A 17888-nucleotide genomic window follows, 5' to 3' on the forward strand; every position below is an offset into this window, starting at 1 on the left:
AGACGGACAGAAAACATACACCGCTTCTCCTCTGCTCTCTGACAGATACCAGTCATCTTTATTTACTTTATTTCGAGGTACAACATGGTAACAAGCCTGCGTTGCCCAATTACACCTGATTGATTAGCCCACTAACCGGTCCGTCTTTGGAAGCCAGAGCACCCGGGGGACATGCACAGTCACAGAGACAGTGTGCAGCAGCAGAGTGGATCCTGGGTCCTTGGTGCTGTAATAGCGACAGGCTGATGTGCTGCTAATCTTTCTACAGCATATTGTGGAGTATGTGGTCAACAGCTTGAGGGAAAGCATCACACGTCAGATAAGGAGCAGGAGTTATTTTGCACTCATCCCCGCATCGATATTTGCCTTAAAAAAAAATTAAACAAAGTGTCAGGCAATTGCCAAAGACTAGTCTTGCAATACAGACACACTACTCAACAATAAGATTTCTTTTAATAGCTGCGAATGCTTTAAGTTATTAATTATTAAGAAATGTCAAGCTGTTACTCTTTTACAAACAGAGCAGGGAAGAGGGACGGTGAGTTCACTAACAGAAACCAAGGTGAGGTGTGAAGGCCCGGAGAGCAGGGCAGCACGGGACACAGCAGAGAAGAGGAGTTTGGCTATTGCCACAGTTGGGTTTCAAAAACCTGCAGATTGGAGAAACAGGCAATAACAGGAAAACCTGCAGCATTGACACCCTGAGAAAATAAACAGAAATTTAAGAGCAAATGTATCGAAAGAGAAATGTTCACTTACAAGCTCTACATATAAATTACATATTACAACCTCACAACACACTCACGTATCTGACAGCTAATTAATTAGTTACTGTCCTAACATAAAGGAGGCAGAAACCAATTTGTCTGCAGTAAGAACCTCAAACAACCTGGTGCAGTAATAAGCAGATCACGTTTTTGTGAGTTAGTTGATGGATACAAGTAGACAAAACTAGAACACCTCATTCTCGGCCTCGGTAGCCTCTAACCTGAGAACATGAACATCAATGTCTGTAATTTGCAGTAATTTCTCCCCCCCCCTTTCTTTTTCCATTCTCCATTCTGGCTCCCCCCTCACCTACTCATCACCTCCTCTTTCCTTTCTCCCATGTCCACTCTCCTCTCCCATCAGATTCCTTCTTCAACCCTTGACCTTATCCACCAGTCACCTCCCAGCTTTGTCCTTCAACCCACCCCCACCATCTGCCACCCGCCTATCTTGCCCCTCACCTAGCCCCGTGGGGAGAAGGGAAGCAGTACACGCTCGAGCCAGGTGGGTGGGGAACGGGGATGAAGTGAGAAGCTGGGAGGTGCTAGGTAACGGGCTAGAGAGGAAAGAATCTGATAAGGGAGGAGAGTGGACGATGGGAGAAAGGGCAGAGGTGATAGGCAGGCGAGGACAAGAGGCAAGAGGCCAGAGTGTGGAATAGAAGGGGGGGGGGGAGAGAGAAAAAAATTAGCAGAAGTTGGTGAAATTGATGTTCATGGAGGCTACCCAGACAGAGTATGAGGTGTTGCTCCTCCAACCTGACAGCGACCTCACCATGGCAGGGGAAGAGGCTGCGGGCCAACATGGCAGAACGGGAATGGGGATTGTAACGAAAGTGGTTGGCGATGGAGAAATCCCAGTTTTTTGGAGGATGGAACAACGCAAATCAGGTGGAGAGGGGGAGAGAGAGAAGGAGGGGGAGAGATGGGGGGAGTGGGGGAGAGGGGGAGGATGGGAGAGAGGGGGAGAGGGGGAGGATGGGGGAGAGGGGGAGGATGGGAGAGAGGGGGAGGATGGGAGAGAGGGGGAGGATGGGAGAGAGGGGGAGAGGGGGAGAGGGGGAGGGGGACATGGCGGGGGGGAGAGACAGTGCGACGGCAGCTGGGGGGAAGAGAGAGCGCGACGGCGGCTAAATGATCGGTATAACATTGTGGGCCGAAGGGCCTGTACTGTGCTGAAATATCCCATGTTCTATTTAGAGAGTTAAAGTCAGACACAAGCTTCTGACTCTACAATACAGCTGAGTTAAACTACCCCACATTGCAAAAATTATTTATTTAGCAACACAGCACTAAACGGGTCGTTCCAGCCCTGAGCCCAGCCGCCTACCGTGCTATTCCACGTCTTCACTTCGGGAAGTCTGATCACTCAGCTGTACTTCTACTCCCTGAGTGTAGGCAGAGTCTGAAGACTGCAGCACCAGCAGTGAGGACCAAGAAGGTTTGGACAAGGGAAGCACAGGAACGCCTACAGGACTGCTTTGAATCGGTGGACTGGACCGTATTCAGGGATTCATCTTCAAACCTGGATGAGTATGACAGCGATGCTTCACTACCAGATGAGCTGAACGCCTTCTATGCACGCTTTGAAAGTGAGAACACAACTACAGCTGTGAAGATCCCTACTGCATCCAATGACCCTGTGATCTCTGCCTCGGACGCCAGAAGACCACAATCTGTGCAGATTGGTGATAATATCTCCACCTCACTGACGATCAACACTGGTGCACCTCAGGGGTGTGTGCTTAGCCCACTGCTCTACTCTCTCCATACACATGACTGTGTGGCTAGGCATAGTTCAAATACCATCTATAGATTTTTGATACATTGTTGGCAGAATCTCAGATGGAGATGAGAGGGCGTACAGGAGCGGGAGAGACCAGCTAGTTGAGTGGTGTTGTAGCAACAACCTTGCACTCAACGTCAGTAGGAGAAAAGAGGAAAGGTAGGATGAGGAAACACAAACCAATCCTCACAGAGGGATCAGAAGTGGAGAGAGTGAGCAATTTCAAATTGCTGGGTGTCAAGGTCTCTGAGGACCTAACCTGGTCCCAACATATCGATGCAGGCAAGACAGAAAGGCAAGACAGCGGCCATATTTCATGAGGACTTTGAAGAGATTTGGTTTGTCACCTAAAACTCTCAAAAACTTCTATAGTTGTACTGTGGAGAGCATTCTGACAGGCTGCATCACTGTCTGGTATGGAGCGGGGGGGGGGCTACTGCACAGGACCGAAGGAAACTACAGAAAGTTATAAAATTAGGGAGCTCCATCTTGGGTTCTAGCCTCTATAGTATCCAAGATATCTTTAAGAAGCAGTGCCACAGAAAGGTGGCATGCACTATTAAGGACCCCCATCTCCCAGGACATGCCCTTTTCTCATTGTTACCATCAGGTAGGAGGTACAGAAGCCTGAAGGCACACACTCAGCAATTCAGGAACAGCTTCTTCCCCTCTGCCATTCGATTCCTAAATGGGCATTGAACCCATGAATACTACCTCACTTTTTAAAAATTATATATTATTTCTGTTTTTGCACTATTTTGAATCTATTCTCTATATATACACAATTACAACAATTTATTTACTTATTCTTTTTTTTCTACATTATCATATAATTTTTTTGTACTGCTGCTGCTGCTAAGTTAACAAACTTCACAACACATGCCGGTGATAATAAACCTGATTCTGATGGCCTTTATAAAACGAAATACTAGGTACAGGAGTTGGGATATTATGTTGAAACTGATTACGATGCTGGTGAGGCCTAATCTGAGTATTGTGTGCAGTTCTGGTCACCTACCTACAGGAAATATGTAAATAACATTGAAAAAGTGCAGAGAAAATTTACAAAGATGTTGCTGGGACTTGAGGACCGGAGTTATGGGTAAAGATTGAATAGTTTCGGACTTAGAGTGTAGAAAAATGAGGGGAGATTTGATAGAGATATACAAAATTATGAGGGGTATAGATAGGGGAAATGCAAGCAGGCTGTCTCCACTGAGGTTGGGTGAGACCATAACTAGAGGCCATAGGTTAAGGGAGAAAGGTGAAATATTTAAGGGGAACTTCTTCACTTATAGGGTGGTGAGAGTGAGGGACAAGCTGCCAGCACAAGTGGCGGATGCGGGATTGATTTCAACATTTAAGAGAAATTTAGACAGATACATAGATGGGAAGACGATAGAGGGCAATGGTCCGGACACAGGTCAATGTGACTAGGCAAAATAATAGTTTAGCCTAGATTAGAAGGGGTGACAACCTTGTTTCTGTTCTACAGTTCTAAGACTATGGGGAAAACCTGTCTCCTCTAAATACTCATCATGGTAAAATGCAGAGAAGTCACAGGAAGAGAGTAACAGGAGTCCTCGATCACCTTTATCTACTGAGAAAATTCACAAAAAATAACCACACAAAAACTTTCCACATAGTCAGAAACAAACTTACCAGTTTTTACCAAAATACCCAACATCCCAGCACTCTGTGCTCCACCAACATCATCTCGAACATCCTGCAAACAAAAAGAATTATCCTGCAGATGTTTCTTCCTTTTGTATAAAGTACACAGCTGGGGTAATGTGACAGAAAGGAAAATCAAACAATAGAAAATAAAATAAAAAGTTTCAAAAAACAAAGAGTCATGAAGAAACTCAGGAAACTCCAACCTACAGAAAACAGAACAATTGTTGGTGACACGGCAGTGTAATGTAGTGGGATGCTTCACAGTGCCAGTGACCCCGGTTCAATTCGGCCATGGTCTGGAAGGAGCTGGTCCATTCTCCCTGCGACTGAGTGTGAAGTACTTTGCTATGGCTGTCACACAAGCACATTGTACCGTCGTAGAATGTACCTGTTGAACACTACAGCACATAATGTTGTGCAACCTTTCATCTCATTCCAAGATGAATCTAACCCTCCCCTCCTCCATAACTCTTCATTTTTCCATCATCCATGCGCCTATCTAAGAGGTTCTTAAACGTTTCTAATGTATCAGCCTCCACCATCACCGTGGGCAGAGCAATCCACACACTCACCACTCTCTGTGTGAGAAAAACTCACCCCATACTTTCTTTCAATTAAAGATTAAGGTTCAAAGTAAATTTATTATCAGAGCACATACAGCCTTGAGGTTCATCTTCTTGTAGTTATTACCCCAAAAGTTATACCCTGCCCCCCCCCCCCCGGTGTTTGTCATTTCTGCCCTGGGAAAAAGTCTCTGCCCATCCACTTGACCATCTTGACACCTCTATCGTCACCTCTCATTCTCCTTCGCTCCAAAGAGAAAAGCCCTAGCTCACTCCTTCCTTTAATGAGGTGTCCAGAACTGAAAACAATACCCCACGTGGTCTAACCAGAGTTTTACAGATCTGCAACATTACTTGTATTCTTGAACTCAATCTCCTGACTACTGAAGACCAACACACACCGTACGCCTTCTGAACCACCCTATCAACGCACTGCAACTTGGTGGGATAGTGGACATGGACCCACGACCCCTCTGTACATCCATGTTGCTGCGAACCTGTCAGCAAACCTGTACTCTGCCTTCCAGCTTGACCTGCCACCACACTTCTCTGGGATGAAATCCACCTGCCACATCGCAGCCTAGCTCCGATTCCTGTCAATGTCCCACTGCAAACTACTTCCACACTGTACACTTCCACCAAGCTTCGTGTCATCTGTAAACTCCTAACTCACCCTTCCACTTCCTCATCCAGAAAGAGTAAAGGAAAATATACTTAGTGTTTCTAGTTTGGTCCTGGAAATCCAGAAAATGCTGGAGGAACTCAGCAGGTCAGGAGACAACCACAGAAATGAATAAACAGTCAACGTTTCAGGCAGAGACCCTTGATCAGGACTGAAAAGGAGGGGGGAAGATGTCAGAATAAGAAGTTGGGGGGGGGTTGGTGAAGAAGATGATAGGTGAAGTCAGGTGGATGGGGGAGGAGGTGAAAGAAGTGAGAAGCTGGAAGGTGATAGGTAGAAAGTAAGTGGCTGAGGAGATTGTGGAGGCATTAGTAATGATCTTTCAAGAATCACTAGATTCTGGAATGGTTCCAGTAGACTAGAACATTGCAAACGTCACTCCACTTTTCAAGAAGGGAAAGAGGCAGAAGAATGGAAACTATAGGCCAGTTAGTCTGACCTCAGGAGTTGCGAAGATGTTGCAGTCGATATGAAGGATAAAGTCTCAGAGCACTTGGAGATACAATAGGCCAAGGTTTCCTCAAGGAAAATCTTGCCTGACAAACCTGTTGGAATTCTTTAAAGAGATAAGCAGGATAGACAAAGGAGAATCAGTAGATGTTGTACACTTGGATTTTCAGGTCTTTGAGCCACACATGAGGCTGCTTAACAAGCTACAAGCCCGTGGCATGAAAGGAAAGATCCCAGCATGGATAAGGCAGTGGCTGATTGGCAGGACGCAGCGAGTGGGAATAAAGGGAGCCTTTCTGGTTGTCTGCCAGTGACTAGTGGTGTTCCATAGGGGTCTGTGTTGGGACTGATTCTTTTCATGTTATACGTCAATGATTTGGATAATGGAAGTGATGGCTTCATTGCAAAGTCTCAATATAGGTGGAGGGGCAGGTCATTTTGAGGAAATAGAGAGGCTACAGAAGGACTTAGACAGATTAGGAGAATGGGCAAAGAAGTTGCAGATTGAGTACAGTATCAGGAAGTGTATGGTCATGCACTTTGGTAGTAGAAATGAAAGAGTTGACTATTTTCTAAATGGAGAGAAAATACAAAAAACTGAGATGCAAAGGGACTTCGGAGTCCTTGTGTAGGATTCCCCAAAGGTTAATTTGCAGGTCGAATCTGTGCTGAGGAAGGCAAACGCAATGTTAGCATTCATTTCAAGAGGACTAGAATATTGAAGCAAGGATGTAATAATGAGACTTTATAAAGCACTGGTGAGGCCTCACATGGAGTATTGTGAGCAGGTTTGGACCCTTATCTTAAAAAGGATGTGCTGAAACTGGAGAGGGTTCAAAGGAGGTTCACGAAAATCATTCTAGGACTGAATGGCTTGTCATATGAAGAGTGTTTGATGGCTCTGGACCTGTATTCACTAGAATTCAGAAAAATGACGGGTGACCTCATTGAAACCTATCAAATGGTGATGGGCCTTGATGGAGTGGATGTGGAGAGTATATCTCCTATGGTGGGAGAGTCTACAACCAGGACACAATCTCAAAATAGAGAGGCGTACTTTTAGCATGGAGATGAGGAGGAATTTCTTTAGCCAGAGAATGGTGAATCTGTGGAATTCGTTGCTACAAGCAGCTGTGGGGGCCAAGTCTTTATGTATATCTAAGGCAGAGGTTGATACTTAAGTAAGGAAGTAATGAAGGAAGGAAGGAAGCAAAGTACAGCAAGACTTTACAATTACCATCTACTGTTACTGCCCAAGGCTTGCAATGGGAACCTCAACAAAGACAAGTTTTGACAAAGACCGAGACAGGGAGATGAACAACATAAGGTAGGTAGATTTACTATGCTGATAAAACACACACAAACTGCTGGAGGAACTCAGCAGGCCAGGCAGTACTTACGGGAAAAAGTACAGTCGATGTTTCAGGCCGAGACTCTTCGGCAGGATTGGAGAAAATCATCAATGATTCACTCTTTTCCACAGATGCCAACTGGCCTGCTGAGTTCCTCCAGTGTTTGTGTGTGTTGCTTGGACTTCCAGCATCTGCAGATCTTCTCTTCTTAGTTTATTTTGTGGGAACAGTTCAATGTTGGGGTGAGTGAAGTTGAATAAATATATTCCCTCTGGTTCAGGAGCCTGATGGTTGAAGGGTAATAACTGTTCCTGACCCTGGTGGTGTGGATCCTGTTGCTCCTGTACGTCCTTCATGATGGCAGCAGCAAGAAGAGAGCATGGCCTGGATGATGGGTGGATTTTTAAATCAAGTCAGCGGGAAGTCAGAGGGTGGCAAGTCTGTGGAATCCACTGCCACAGACAGCTGCGGAATTCACTGCCACAGACAGCTGCGGAGGCCAGGTCATTGAGTGTATTTAAAACCATTAGATATAGGTGACAGTGGTGGAGGCGGGTTTCATAGGGCCTTTTAACAGACTCCTGGATAGGTACACGGAGCTTAGAAAAATAGAGGGCTATGGGTAACCCTAGGTAATTTCTAAGGTAAGGACATGTTCAGCACAGCTTTGTGGGCTGAAGGGCCTGTATTGTGCTGTAGGTTTTTTATGTTTCTAAGCTGTTCTAAAAAGCCATCCCTTAGACATTCTACAAATTCTCTCACTTTTGGTCCAGCACTGGTCTGGTTTTCCCAATCCACTTTCATGTTAAAATCCCCAACGATTATTGTGACATTGCCTTTCTGACACGCCTTTTCTATCCCCTTAATTTGTAATCCACATCCCAGATGTTGTTTGGAGGCCTGTATACAATTGCCATTAGGGTCCTTTTACCCTTGTCATTTCTTAACTCAACGCATAGAGACTCTACACCTTCTGATCCTTTGTCATCTCTTTCTAATGATTTAATATTATTTCTTATAGACAGAGTCACACCACCCCCTCTGCCTACTAACCTATCCTTCCGATACACCATATGTCCTCAGACACTCAGCTCCCAATGACAGCCATCCTTTAAGAGCCAAGTTTCGGAGATGGCCACAACGTTATATTTGCCAATCTGTAGCTGAATTTCAAGATCGGCCATTTTATTTCTTAAGCTGTGTGCATTCAAATATAACACTTGCAGTCCAGTATTTCTTGCTCTGTTTTAACTGCACCATGCCTCCATTACCCTGTAGCTCATTCCACTGGCTGTGATTATACCTCATCTCCTGCCTGTTCTTCCTACAATTTCTGTTGCACGCTAGCTTTGATTTATTTCTGTTTTCCTCTTCAACCCTATCATTCTGGTTCCCATCCCCCTGCCAAATTAGTTTAAACCCTCCCTAACAGCTCTATTAAACCTGCCCACTAGGATATTGGACCCCTTTGAGTTCAGGTGTAACCCGTCCTTTTTGTACAGGTTGTACCTCCCCCAGAAGAGGCCCTAATGATCCAGGAACCCGAAGTCCTGCCCCCTATACCAATCTCTCAGCCACACATTAATATGCCTGATCATGCTATTCTTGCGCTCGTTAGCACATGGCACAGCAGCAATCCTGAGATTACTACCCTGGAGGTCCCGCTTTTCATCTTCCCACCTAACACCCTGGATTCTCTCTTCAGGACCTCCTCCCTTTTTCTACCTGTATCATTGGTACCAACATGTACCAAGACTTCTGGCTGTTCACCCTCTCCCTTCAGAATACTCTGCACCCGATCTGAGACATCGCGTACCCTGGCATCTGGGAGGCAACACACCATGCAGGTATCTCTACCAGGCTGACAGAACCTCCTGTCTGTACCCCTCACTATGAAAACCCCTATGACTACCACATTCCTCATCTTCTTCTTTCCCTTCTGCACCACAGAACCTGGCTCAGTTACAGAGACCCATTCGCCATGGTTGTCCTCTTTCAGGTCATCCCCCTCAACAGCATCCAAAATGAGATAACGATTACTGAGGGGGATGGCCACAGGGGTGCTCTCTACTATCCCAGCTCTTCCCATCCCTTCCCTGACAGTCACTCACTTATCTAACTCCTGCAGCCTCGGGGTGACTAACTCCCTGTAGCTCCTCTCTATCTCCTGCTCACTCTCCCTAATAAGCTGCAGGTCATCAAGCCGCAGCTCCAGATCCCTAACACGGTCTCTCAGAAGCTGCATCTCAGTGCACCTGGTGCAGATGTGGCTATCTGGGAGACTGGAAAATTCCCACATCCGACACCCAGAGCAAGATACTAACCCTACCAACATGCTCTCTATTCCTCAAAAAATGCAAAGAAAAAAAGCCAAAAGCCAAGTCCGTCTACCCACTTACCTCTCCGAAGCCCACTTTTGATAGGATGGTGATAGGTTCTTGATTAGGTTACGGGGAGAAGGCAGGAGAATGGGGTTGAGAGGGATAATAAATCAGCCATGTTGGAATTGTGGAGGAGACACAATGGGCTGAATGGCCTGATTCTGCCCCAGTGTTCTTGTGGTGTTATGGCTTGAACGGGGATTTGTTTCGGTAGCAGAACTGAGGTAGGGTGGAGTTGGACAAGATCAAACGTACATCACCGATCATTACGGCCTCCTCTGGTTCACACCCAGTGCTTCGGAGGGCTTCAAGGAAGAACTGTTTCTCTGGTTTTCCTACAACTGTGGCTGTGACATCTGCTGCATACTCCAGCCCAGTGATGAAGGCTCCAGGTCCAAGTGACAATCCATCTGCCTTCTTGTAGTACCTGGCCTTGTGTATGGCAATCAGAGGGGCGCCATCTAAAAGTAACCTACAGAAAAGCAGGAGTCAGAACAAAACACAACTGTGTGATCAACAAATAAAAATTGTTTTTCCCCTCAACTCCCTCTGCCACACGTATGGATAGATGGTCTGGTATTGTGACCTTTCTGTTCTTGTCTTGTCTGCTCAAGATTCAAGATTGTTTAATGTTATTTCCAGTACACAAGTGTAAAGGAGGACAAATAATGGTTATTCCGATTCGAACACCAAAAAATACAATCAGATAAAAAGCACAATAAAGACTGCATAAATACAAGAGATAGCTTATAAACACAGATTGATTGTATGTCCATAGGGTGACACTAGGCACAGGAGTGTCTATACATAAGGTGACTGACAGGTAATGATAAAGTAGTGGTGGTTGGGGGTGTGGAGGGGTGGGTTAGTGGGTGGAGGTGTTGTTCAGCCTTACTGCTTGGGGAAAGGAACTGGTTTTGAGTCTGGTGTTCCTGGTGTGGATGTTACGTAGTCTCCTCCCTGATGTCCACTGTGCCACTACCCTGGAGCTGAAATAAATTCCAAAACTTTTGAACTACTTGATGACTGGAAATGTTAAGTAGCTCATTATATTTTAATTTGATCGATATTTTTGCAGTGGCTTTGTGTGCCGTTCCAAGAGAGTGAATTTTCTACCCCAGCCTATTGCAGAGAATAGTAACCCAATGATGCTGAACATTTAAAATCTATAAATATCACCTGTTCTGGCAAGAAAAAAATGTAATAATTATCCTGCCATCACAGATGCATTGACCAGATACAGTGTCTGATATAATTGGTGGGAAAAGCTCTTCTAGATAATTCACAGCTGGCTGTACCAACCAGTAATACTACCTACTTGGCACCCTTGTCTCTGCCACTGTGCCAGAATACAACAAGCAACACTGATCACAGAAGAGAAAGCTGACTATCAAATAGGATAAGGTTAAATATCTACTTTCTTTGGAGCTGAGAAGACAGTGTGATAGATCAGGATGTAGAGTTGTTACTTTTCTTGTAGTTTCTCTCTCCTCTGCTTCTTTATATTTTCATATAATGACCTATATATGTGTAATTATTCAGTGAATTTTCCAGTAATTATAGTATAGCAGGTTCCTTAAGTTGTCATAGTAGGGGAGGTGGTGGGGATAAGCTCCCACTACCTATTAAATGCTCCCAATGGCGTGCGTCTCAAATAGCCTCTGACAACCAAGTCCAGCTCCTGGCCTTCATGTGTAGTTTAACCCGGTGGAACTGCTTCTACTGACAGCAGAAGGGGCAAAGGCGGGTTACTGGTGCCTTAAAACTAGTCGCTTTGGGCAGACAGGACTCATCAGCTGTGGTTGGCAGCTCAACCAGAAGGAAAACTCTGATCTCAAATACCCCGAGGCAAAATCTGGAGCCGGTATCCCGTAAGCAGTCGTATGTCGAGTTCAATACTGATCAGCAGATCCTGCGACGTCATTGGTGCCAAACTGTGTCCGTCTCTGCGGTCCTTTTGGATTCATCAGCTGGGTGGAGAGAGGGACCTGCTACAGGGCACCAGCCTGCTCTCCATATCGTACTGTCCAGCTTGTGTACCACGTAGACAGCCAGGACACCACGTCTGTGGTCGACTCTGACCAGCCATACTCTCAGGTAGTACAGCTGCCTCTGTTTCTGTGGTTTTTAAAGAAGTTTCTTAATTTTTCTGTAGCAGGTGTCACATCTCTTGAATCTGGCGACTCTGCTGGGGTCGTCTCTTTTGTCCAGTGCTCCTGATGCGGCCTCCTCTACATTGGTGAGACCAGTCAATAATCGGGGGACCTCTTGGTCGAGCAGCTCTGCCACAAAGGGGACTTTCTGTTGGCCAATCAGTATTATTCCAATTCCTAATCCTGTTCTAACGTTGATCCATGGTCTCATCTTGGCACAAGAGGCCATCCTTAGGGTGGAGGAGCAACACCTTATTTTCCATCTGGGTTCCCTCCAACCTGATGGCATGAATATAGTTTTCTCCTTCTGGTAAACAAGTTCTGCCCACCCTCACCCCACTCTGACCTTTCACCTCTTCTCACCTGCCTAGTATCTCCCACTGGGTCCCCTCCTCCTTCCCTTTCTCCTATAGTCCACTCACCTGTGCTAGATTCCCCTCCTCCTTCCCTCTCTCCTATAGTCCACTCACCTCTGCTAGATTCCCCTCCTCCTTCCCTCTCTCCTATAGTCCACTCACCTCTGTTAGATTCCCCTCCTCCTTTCTTCTATAGTCCACTCACCTCTGCTAGATTCCCCTCCTCCTTCCCTCACTCCTATGGTCCACTCACCTCTGCTAGATTCCCCTCCTCCTTCCCTCTCTCCTATGGTCCACTCACCTCTGCTAGATTCCCCTCCTCCTTCCCTCTCTCCTATGGTCCACTCACCTCTGCTATCCATTCCCCTCCTCCTTCCCTCTCTCCTATGGTCCACTCACCTCTGCTAGATTCCCCTCCTCCTTCCCTCTCTCCTATGGTCCACTCACCTCTGCTAGATTCCCCTCCTCCTTCCCTCTCTCCTATGGTCCGCTCACCTCTGCTATCTGATTCCCCTCCTCCTTCCCTCTCTCCTATGGTCCACTCTCCTCTGCTATCTGATTCCCCTCCTCCTTCCCTCTCTCCTATGGTCCACTCTCCTCTGCTATCCATTCCCCTCCTCCTTCCCTCTCTCCTATGGTCCGCTCACCTCTGCTATCTGATTCCCCTCCTCCTTCCCTCTCCCCTATGGTCCACTCTCCTCTGTTATCCGGCTCCCCTCCTCCTTCTCTTTCTCCCGTGGTCCACTCACCTCTGCTATCCAATTCCCCTCCTCCTTCCCTTTCTCCCATGGTCCATTCACCTCTGCTATCCGATTCTTTCTTCTCCAGCCTTTTACCTTTTCCACCCCTCTGGCTTCACCTATCACCTTTCAGGTAGCCTCTCTCTCTTCCCCCTACCTTTTTACTTGGGCATCTTCCCCACTCCCTCTCCGTCCCGATGAAGGGTCTCAGCTTGAAACGTCACCTGTTCACTTTTTTCCATAGGTGCTGCCTGGCCTGCTGAGTTCCTCCGGCATTTTGTATGAGTTGCATTGCGTATGACTGGAATATTGTTATTTTTTCAGTCAGAGATCAATTGTTTGTATAAGACAACTACAAATTCCTTGTTCTCTGCTCTTTTTGGTCGTTGATAAAGCCAATCTTTTATCTAATCTGAATAAAGTTGGACTTTCATAGACTTACCACAATAAAATAAGTTTAACAATTCCCAATACAATTAGTCCACAGAACTGCCCCAAATACAACACAGAATCGATCTCACACTGGTACAGTAAATGATCACAGGATGAGTAACACCATTCAGGAGCTGTTCAAATATAACTTTTCAAAGGGAAGGGCATCTTTAAGGAGATTTGGAGCTTTAGATTCCACTCCACCAGGCCTGAGTTGGTCTGTGAAGCGGCTGAATTTCATTTTGCATCTTACTGTAAACTAAATTAGGATTTACAGTGCAGAATCACTATTTATTCCATAAAACCATAAGGCCATAATACATAGGAGCAGAATTAGGCTATTCAGCCCATCGAGCCTGGCCCACCATTCCATCATGGCTGATTTATTATCCCTCTCAATCCCATTCTCCTGCCTTCTCCCCGTAACCTTGATGCCCTGACTAATCAAGAACCTCCCCTTTAAATATACCCAGTGACTTGGTTTCCACAGCCGTCTGTGGCAATGAATTCCATAAATTCACCAACCTCTGGATAAAGACATTCTTCCTTACCTCCATTCCAAATGGACATCCCTCTATTCTGAGGCTGTGCCCCTGGTCCTGAACTCCCCCACAAAAGGAAACATCCTCTCCACGTCCATACTATCTAGACCTTTCAACATGTGAGGTGTTTCAATGTGGTCCCCTCTCGTTCTTCGAAACTCTAGAGAGTACATACACAGAGCCATCAAACACTCCTCAGACATTAACCCCTTCATTCCCAGAATCATTCTCATGAACCTCCTCTGGACCCTCTCCAATACCAGCACATCTTTTCTTAGATAACGGGCCAAAACTGCTCACAATAGTCCAAGTGTGGGCTAACCTTATAAAGCCTCAGCATTGCAACCTTGCTTTTATATTCTAATCCTCTCAAAATAAATGTTAACATTGCACTTCCATTCCTTACTACTGTCTGAACCTGCAAATTAACCATCAGGGAATCCTGCACAGGAGCTCACAAGTCCCTTTGTACCTTGGACTTTTGAATTTTCTCCTCGTTTAGAAAACCGTCTATGCCTAAGTGCATGTCCGTGCATTCCCGGCACTGTTTCCATTGCTACTCCGTACCCATTCCCCCAATCTGTTTAAGTTCTTCGGAGCCTCCCTAGTTCCTCAACACTAGGATTAGAAAAAGCTACAGAAATGGGAACTGCAATGATACAGCAGAGGAAGGGGAAAACAGAAATAAATCTAAGATAGTGAGCAGTAAAGATGTCAGGAAAGACAAGCAGGTGATGGGGCAAGTTTGCAGCCATTGGGATGAGTTGCAGTGTAATCAAAGCAAGAAGTACTAAATACTGGTCTTAAGTTGTTATACTTAAATGCACGCAGCATAAGGAACAAGGTGGATGATCTTGTCGTACAGCTACAGATTGGCAGGTATGATGTTGTGGCCATCACTGAGACGTGGCTAAAGGATGCATGTCTCTGGGAGCTGAACGTCCAAGGATACACGGTGTATTGGAAGGATAGGCAGGTAGGCAGAGGGGGTGGCATGGCTTTATTGGTAAGAAATTATATCAAATCATTAGAAAGAGCTGACTTAGGATCGGAAGGTGCAGAATCTTTATGGGTTGAGCTGAGGAATCGCAGGGGTAAAAGGACCCTGGTGGCAGTTATTTATAGGCCTCCAAACAGCTGCAGGGATGTGGACTACAAATTACAACTGGAAATAGAAAAGGCTTCTCAGAAGGGCAGTGTTATGATAATTGTGGGGGGTTTTAACATGCGAGTGGATTGAGAAAATCAGGTCGGCACTGGATCTCAAGAGAGAATTTGTAGAATGTCTGTGAGATGGCTTTTTAGAACAGCTTGTTGTTGAGCCCACTAGGGGATCGGCTGTACTGGATTGGGTATTGTGTAATGAACTGGAGGTGATTAGAGAGATTGAGGTGAAGGGACCCTTAAGAGGCAGTGATCATAACATGATTGAGTTCACTGTGAAATTTGAAAAAGAGAATCCGAAATCCAATGTGTCGGTATTTCAGTGGAGTAAAGGAAATTATAGTGGCGTGAGAGAGGAACTGGCCAAAGTTGAATGGAAAGGGACACTGGCGGGAAAGATGGCAGAGCAGCAGTGGCTGGAGTTTATGCGAGAAGTGAAGAAGGCGCAAGACAGATATATTCCAAAAAAGAAATTTTCAAATGGAAAAAGGATGCAACCGTGGCTGACAAGAGAAGTCAAAGCCAAAGTTAAAGCAGAGGGCATACAAGGAAGCAAAAATTAGTGGGAAGACAGAGGATTGGGAAGTGTTTAAAAGCTTACAAGAGGAAACTAAGAAGGTCATTAACAGAGAAAAGATGAACTATGAAAGGAAGCTAGCAAATAATATCAAAGAGGATACTAAAATCTTTTTCAAGTATATAAAGAATAAAAGACAGGTGAGAGTAGATATAAGACCGATAGAAAATGATGCTGAAGAAATTGTAATGGGAGATAAGGAGATGGCGGAGGAACTGAACGAGTATTTTGCATCAGTCTTCACTGAGGAAGACATCAACAGTATACCGGACACTCAAGGGTGTCAGGGAAGAGAAGTATGCGCAGTCACAATTACGACAGAGAAAGTACTCAGGAAGCTGAATAGTCTAAAGGTAGATAAATCTCCCGGACCAAATGGAATGCACCCCCGTGTTCTTAAGGAATTAGCTGTGAAGATTGAGGAGGCATTAGCAATGATCTTTCAAAAGTCGATAGATTCTGGCATGGTTCCGGAGGACTGGAAGATTGCAAATGTCACTCCGCTATTTAAGAAGGGGGCAAGGAAGCAAGAAGGAAATTACAGACCTGTTAGCTTGACATTGGTGGTTGGGAAGTTGTTGGAGTCGATTGTCAAGGATGAGGTTACGGAGTACCTGGAGGCATATGACAAGACAGGCAGAACTCAGCATGGTTTCCTTAAAGGAAAATCCTGCTTGATAAACCTATTACAATTTTTTGAGGAAATTACAAGTAGGCTAGACAAGGGAAATGCAGTGGATGTTGCATATTTGGATTTTCAGAAGGCCTTTGACAAGGTGCCACACATGAGGCTGCTTAACAAGAGCCCATGGAATTATGGGAAAGTTACATACGTGGATAGAGCGTTGGCTGATTGGCAGGAAACAGAGTGGGAATAAAGGGATCCTATTCTGGTTGGCTGCCGGTTACCAGTGGTGTCCCACAGGGATCAGTGTTGGGGTCACTTCTTTTTACTTTGTATATCAACGATTTGGATTATGGAATAGATGGCTTTGTGGCTAAATTTGCTGACGATACAAAGATAGATGGAGGGGTCGGTAGTGCTGAGGAAACAGAGGGTCTGCAGAGAGACTTGGATAGATTGGGAGAATGGGCAAAGAAGTGGCAAATGAAATACAATGTTGGAAAGTGTATGGTTATGCACTTTGGCAGAAGAAATAAACGGGCAGACTATTATCTAAATGGGGACAGAATTCAAAGTTCTGAGATGCAATGGGACTTGGGAGTCCTCGTGCAGTATACCCTTAAAGTTAACCTCCAGGTTGAGTCGGTGGTGAAGAAGGCAAATGCAATGTTCGCATTCATTTCTAGAGGAATAGAGTATAGGAGCAGGGATGTGATGTTGAGGCTCTGTAAGGCGCTGGTAAAACCTCACTTGGAGTACTGTGGGCAGTTTTGGTCTCCTTATTTAAGAAAGGACGTGCTGACGTTGGAGAGGGTACAGAGAAGATTCACGAGAATGATTCTGGGAATGAGAGGGTTAACATATGAGGAACGTTTGTCCGTTCTTGGACTGTATTCCTTGGAGTTTAGAAGAATGAGAGGAGACCTCATAGAAACATTTCGAATGTTAAAAGGCATGGACAGAGTGGATGTGGCAAAGTTGTTTCCTATGATGGGGGAGTCTAGTATGAGAGGGCATGAATTAAGGATTGAAGGGCGCCCATTCAGAACAGAAATGCGAAGAAATTTTTTTGAGGGTGGTGAATCTGTGGAATTTGTTGCCACAGGGGGCAGTGGAGGCCAAGTCATTGGGTGTATTTAAGGCAGAGATTGATAGGTATCTGAGTAGCCAGGGCATCAAAGGTTATGGTGAGAAGGCGGGGGAGCGGGACTAAATGGGAGAATGGATCAGCTCATGATAAAATGGCGGAGCAGACTCGATGGGCCGAATGGCCGACTTCTGCTCCTTTGTCTTATGGTATGGTCAAAAGTTATAAACTCAGCCAGCTTCGCCATGGGCACTAGCCTCCCAGCATCCAGGACACCTTCAAAATGTAATACCTCATTAAAGGACTGGCCTCTTCTCATTGCTACCATTGAGGTGGTGGTACAGGAGCCTGAAGACATACACTCAGTGTTTCAGGAACAGCTACTTCCCCTCCACCATCGGATTTCTGAATGGACAATGAACCCATGAACATTTTTTCTTGTCCTTTCACATTACTTACTTAACGTTGTATATTCGTTTGTTGTTGGAACTTTTTAAGTTGTTATGTATTGCAATGTACACTTGCTGCAAAGCAACACATTCCACAACATGTGG

At 45.5% G+C, this 17888-nt stretch overlaps 1 protein-coding gene across 3 annotated transcripts in view; it reads right to left on the reverse strand.

Annotated features, from left to right (window-relative positions):
- Positions 1-37: 37 nt before the first annotated feature.
- Positions 38-17888, reverse strand: part of hdhd2 (haloacid dehalogenase-like hydrolase domain containing 2) — a 39751-nt gene continuing 21900 nt past the window's right edge. For 2 of the 3 annotated variants that reach the window (XM_072252167.1, XM_072252168.1), the window contains exons 5-7: positions 9914-10130; positions 4216-4279; positions 38-366 (exon numbers count right to left, since the gene is read on the reverse strand). In XM_072252167.1, the coding sequence (XP_072108268.1) occupies positions 263-366; positions 4216-4279; positions 9914-10130 (385 nt within the window). In that variant the 3' untranslated portion in view covers positions 38-262. Of the gene's footprint in view, positions 367-2097; positions 2293-4215; positions 4280-9913; positions 10131-17888 lie in introns of all 3 variants that reach the window. The other variant, XR_011885313.1, reaches the window with a different exon arrangement.

Source organism: Mobula birostris, chromosome 3, assembly GCF_030028105.1.
Source record: "Mobula birostris isolate sMobBir1 chromosome 3, sMobBir1.hap1, whole genome shotgun sequence".
NCBI classification, from domain to species: domain Eukaryota; kingdom Metazoa; phylum Chordata; class Chondrichthyes; order Myliobatiformes; family Myliobatidae; genus Mobula; species Mobula birostris.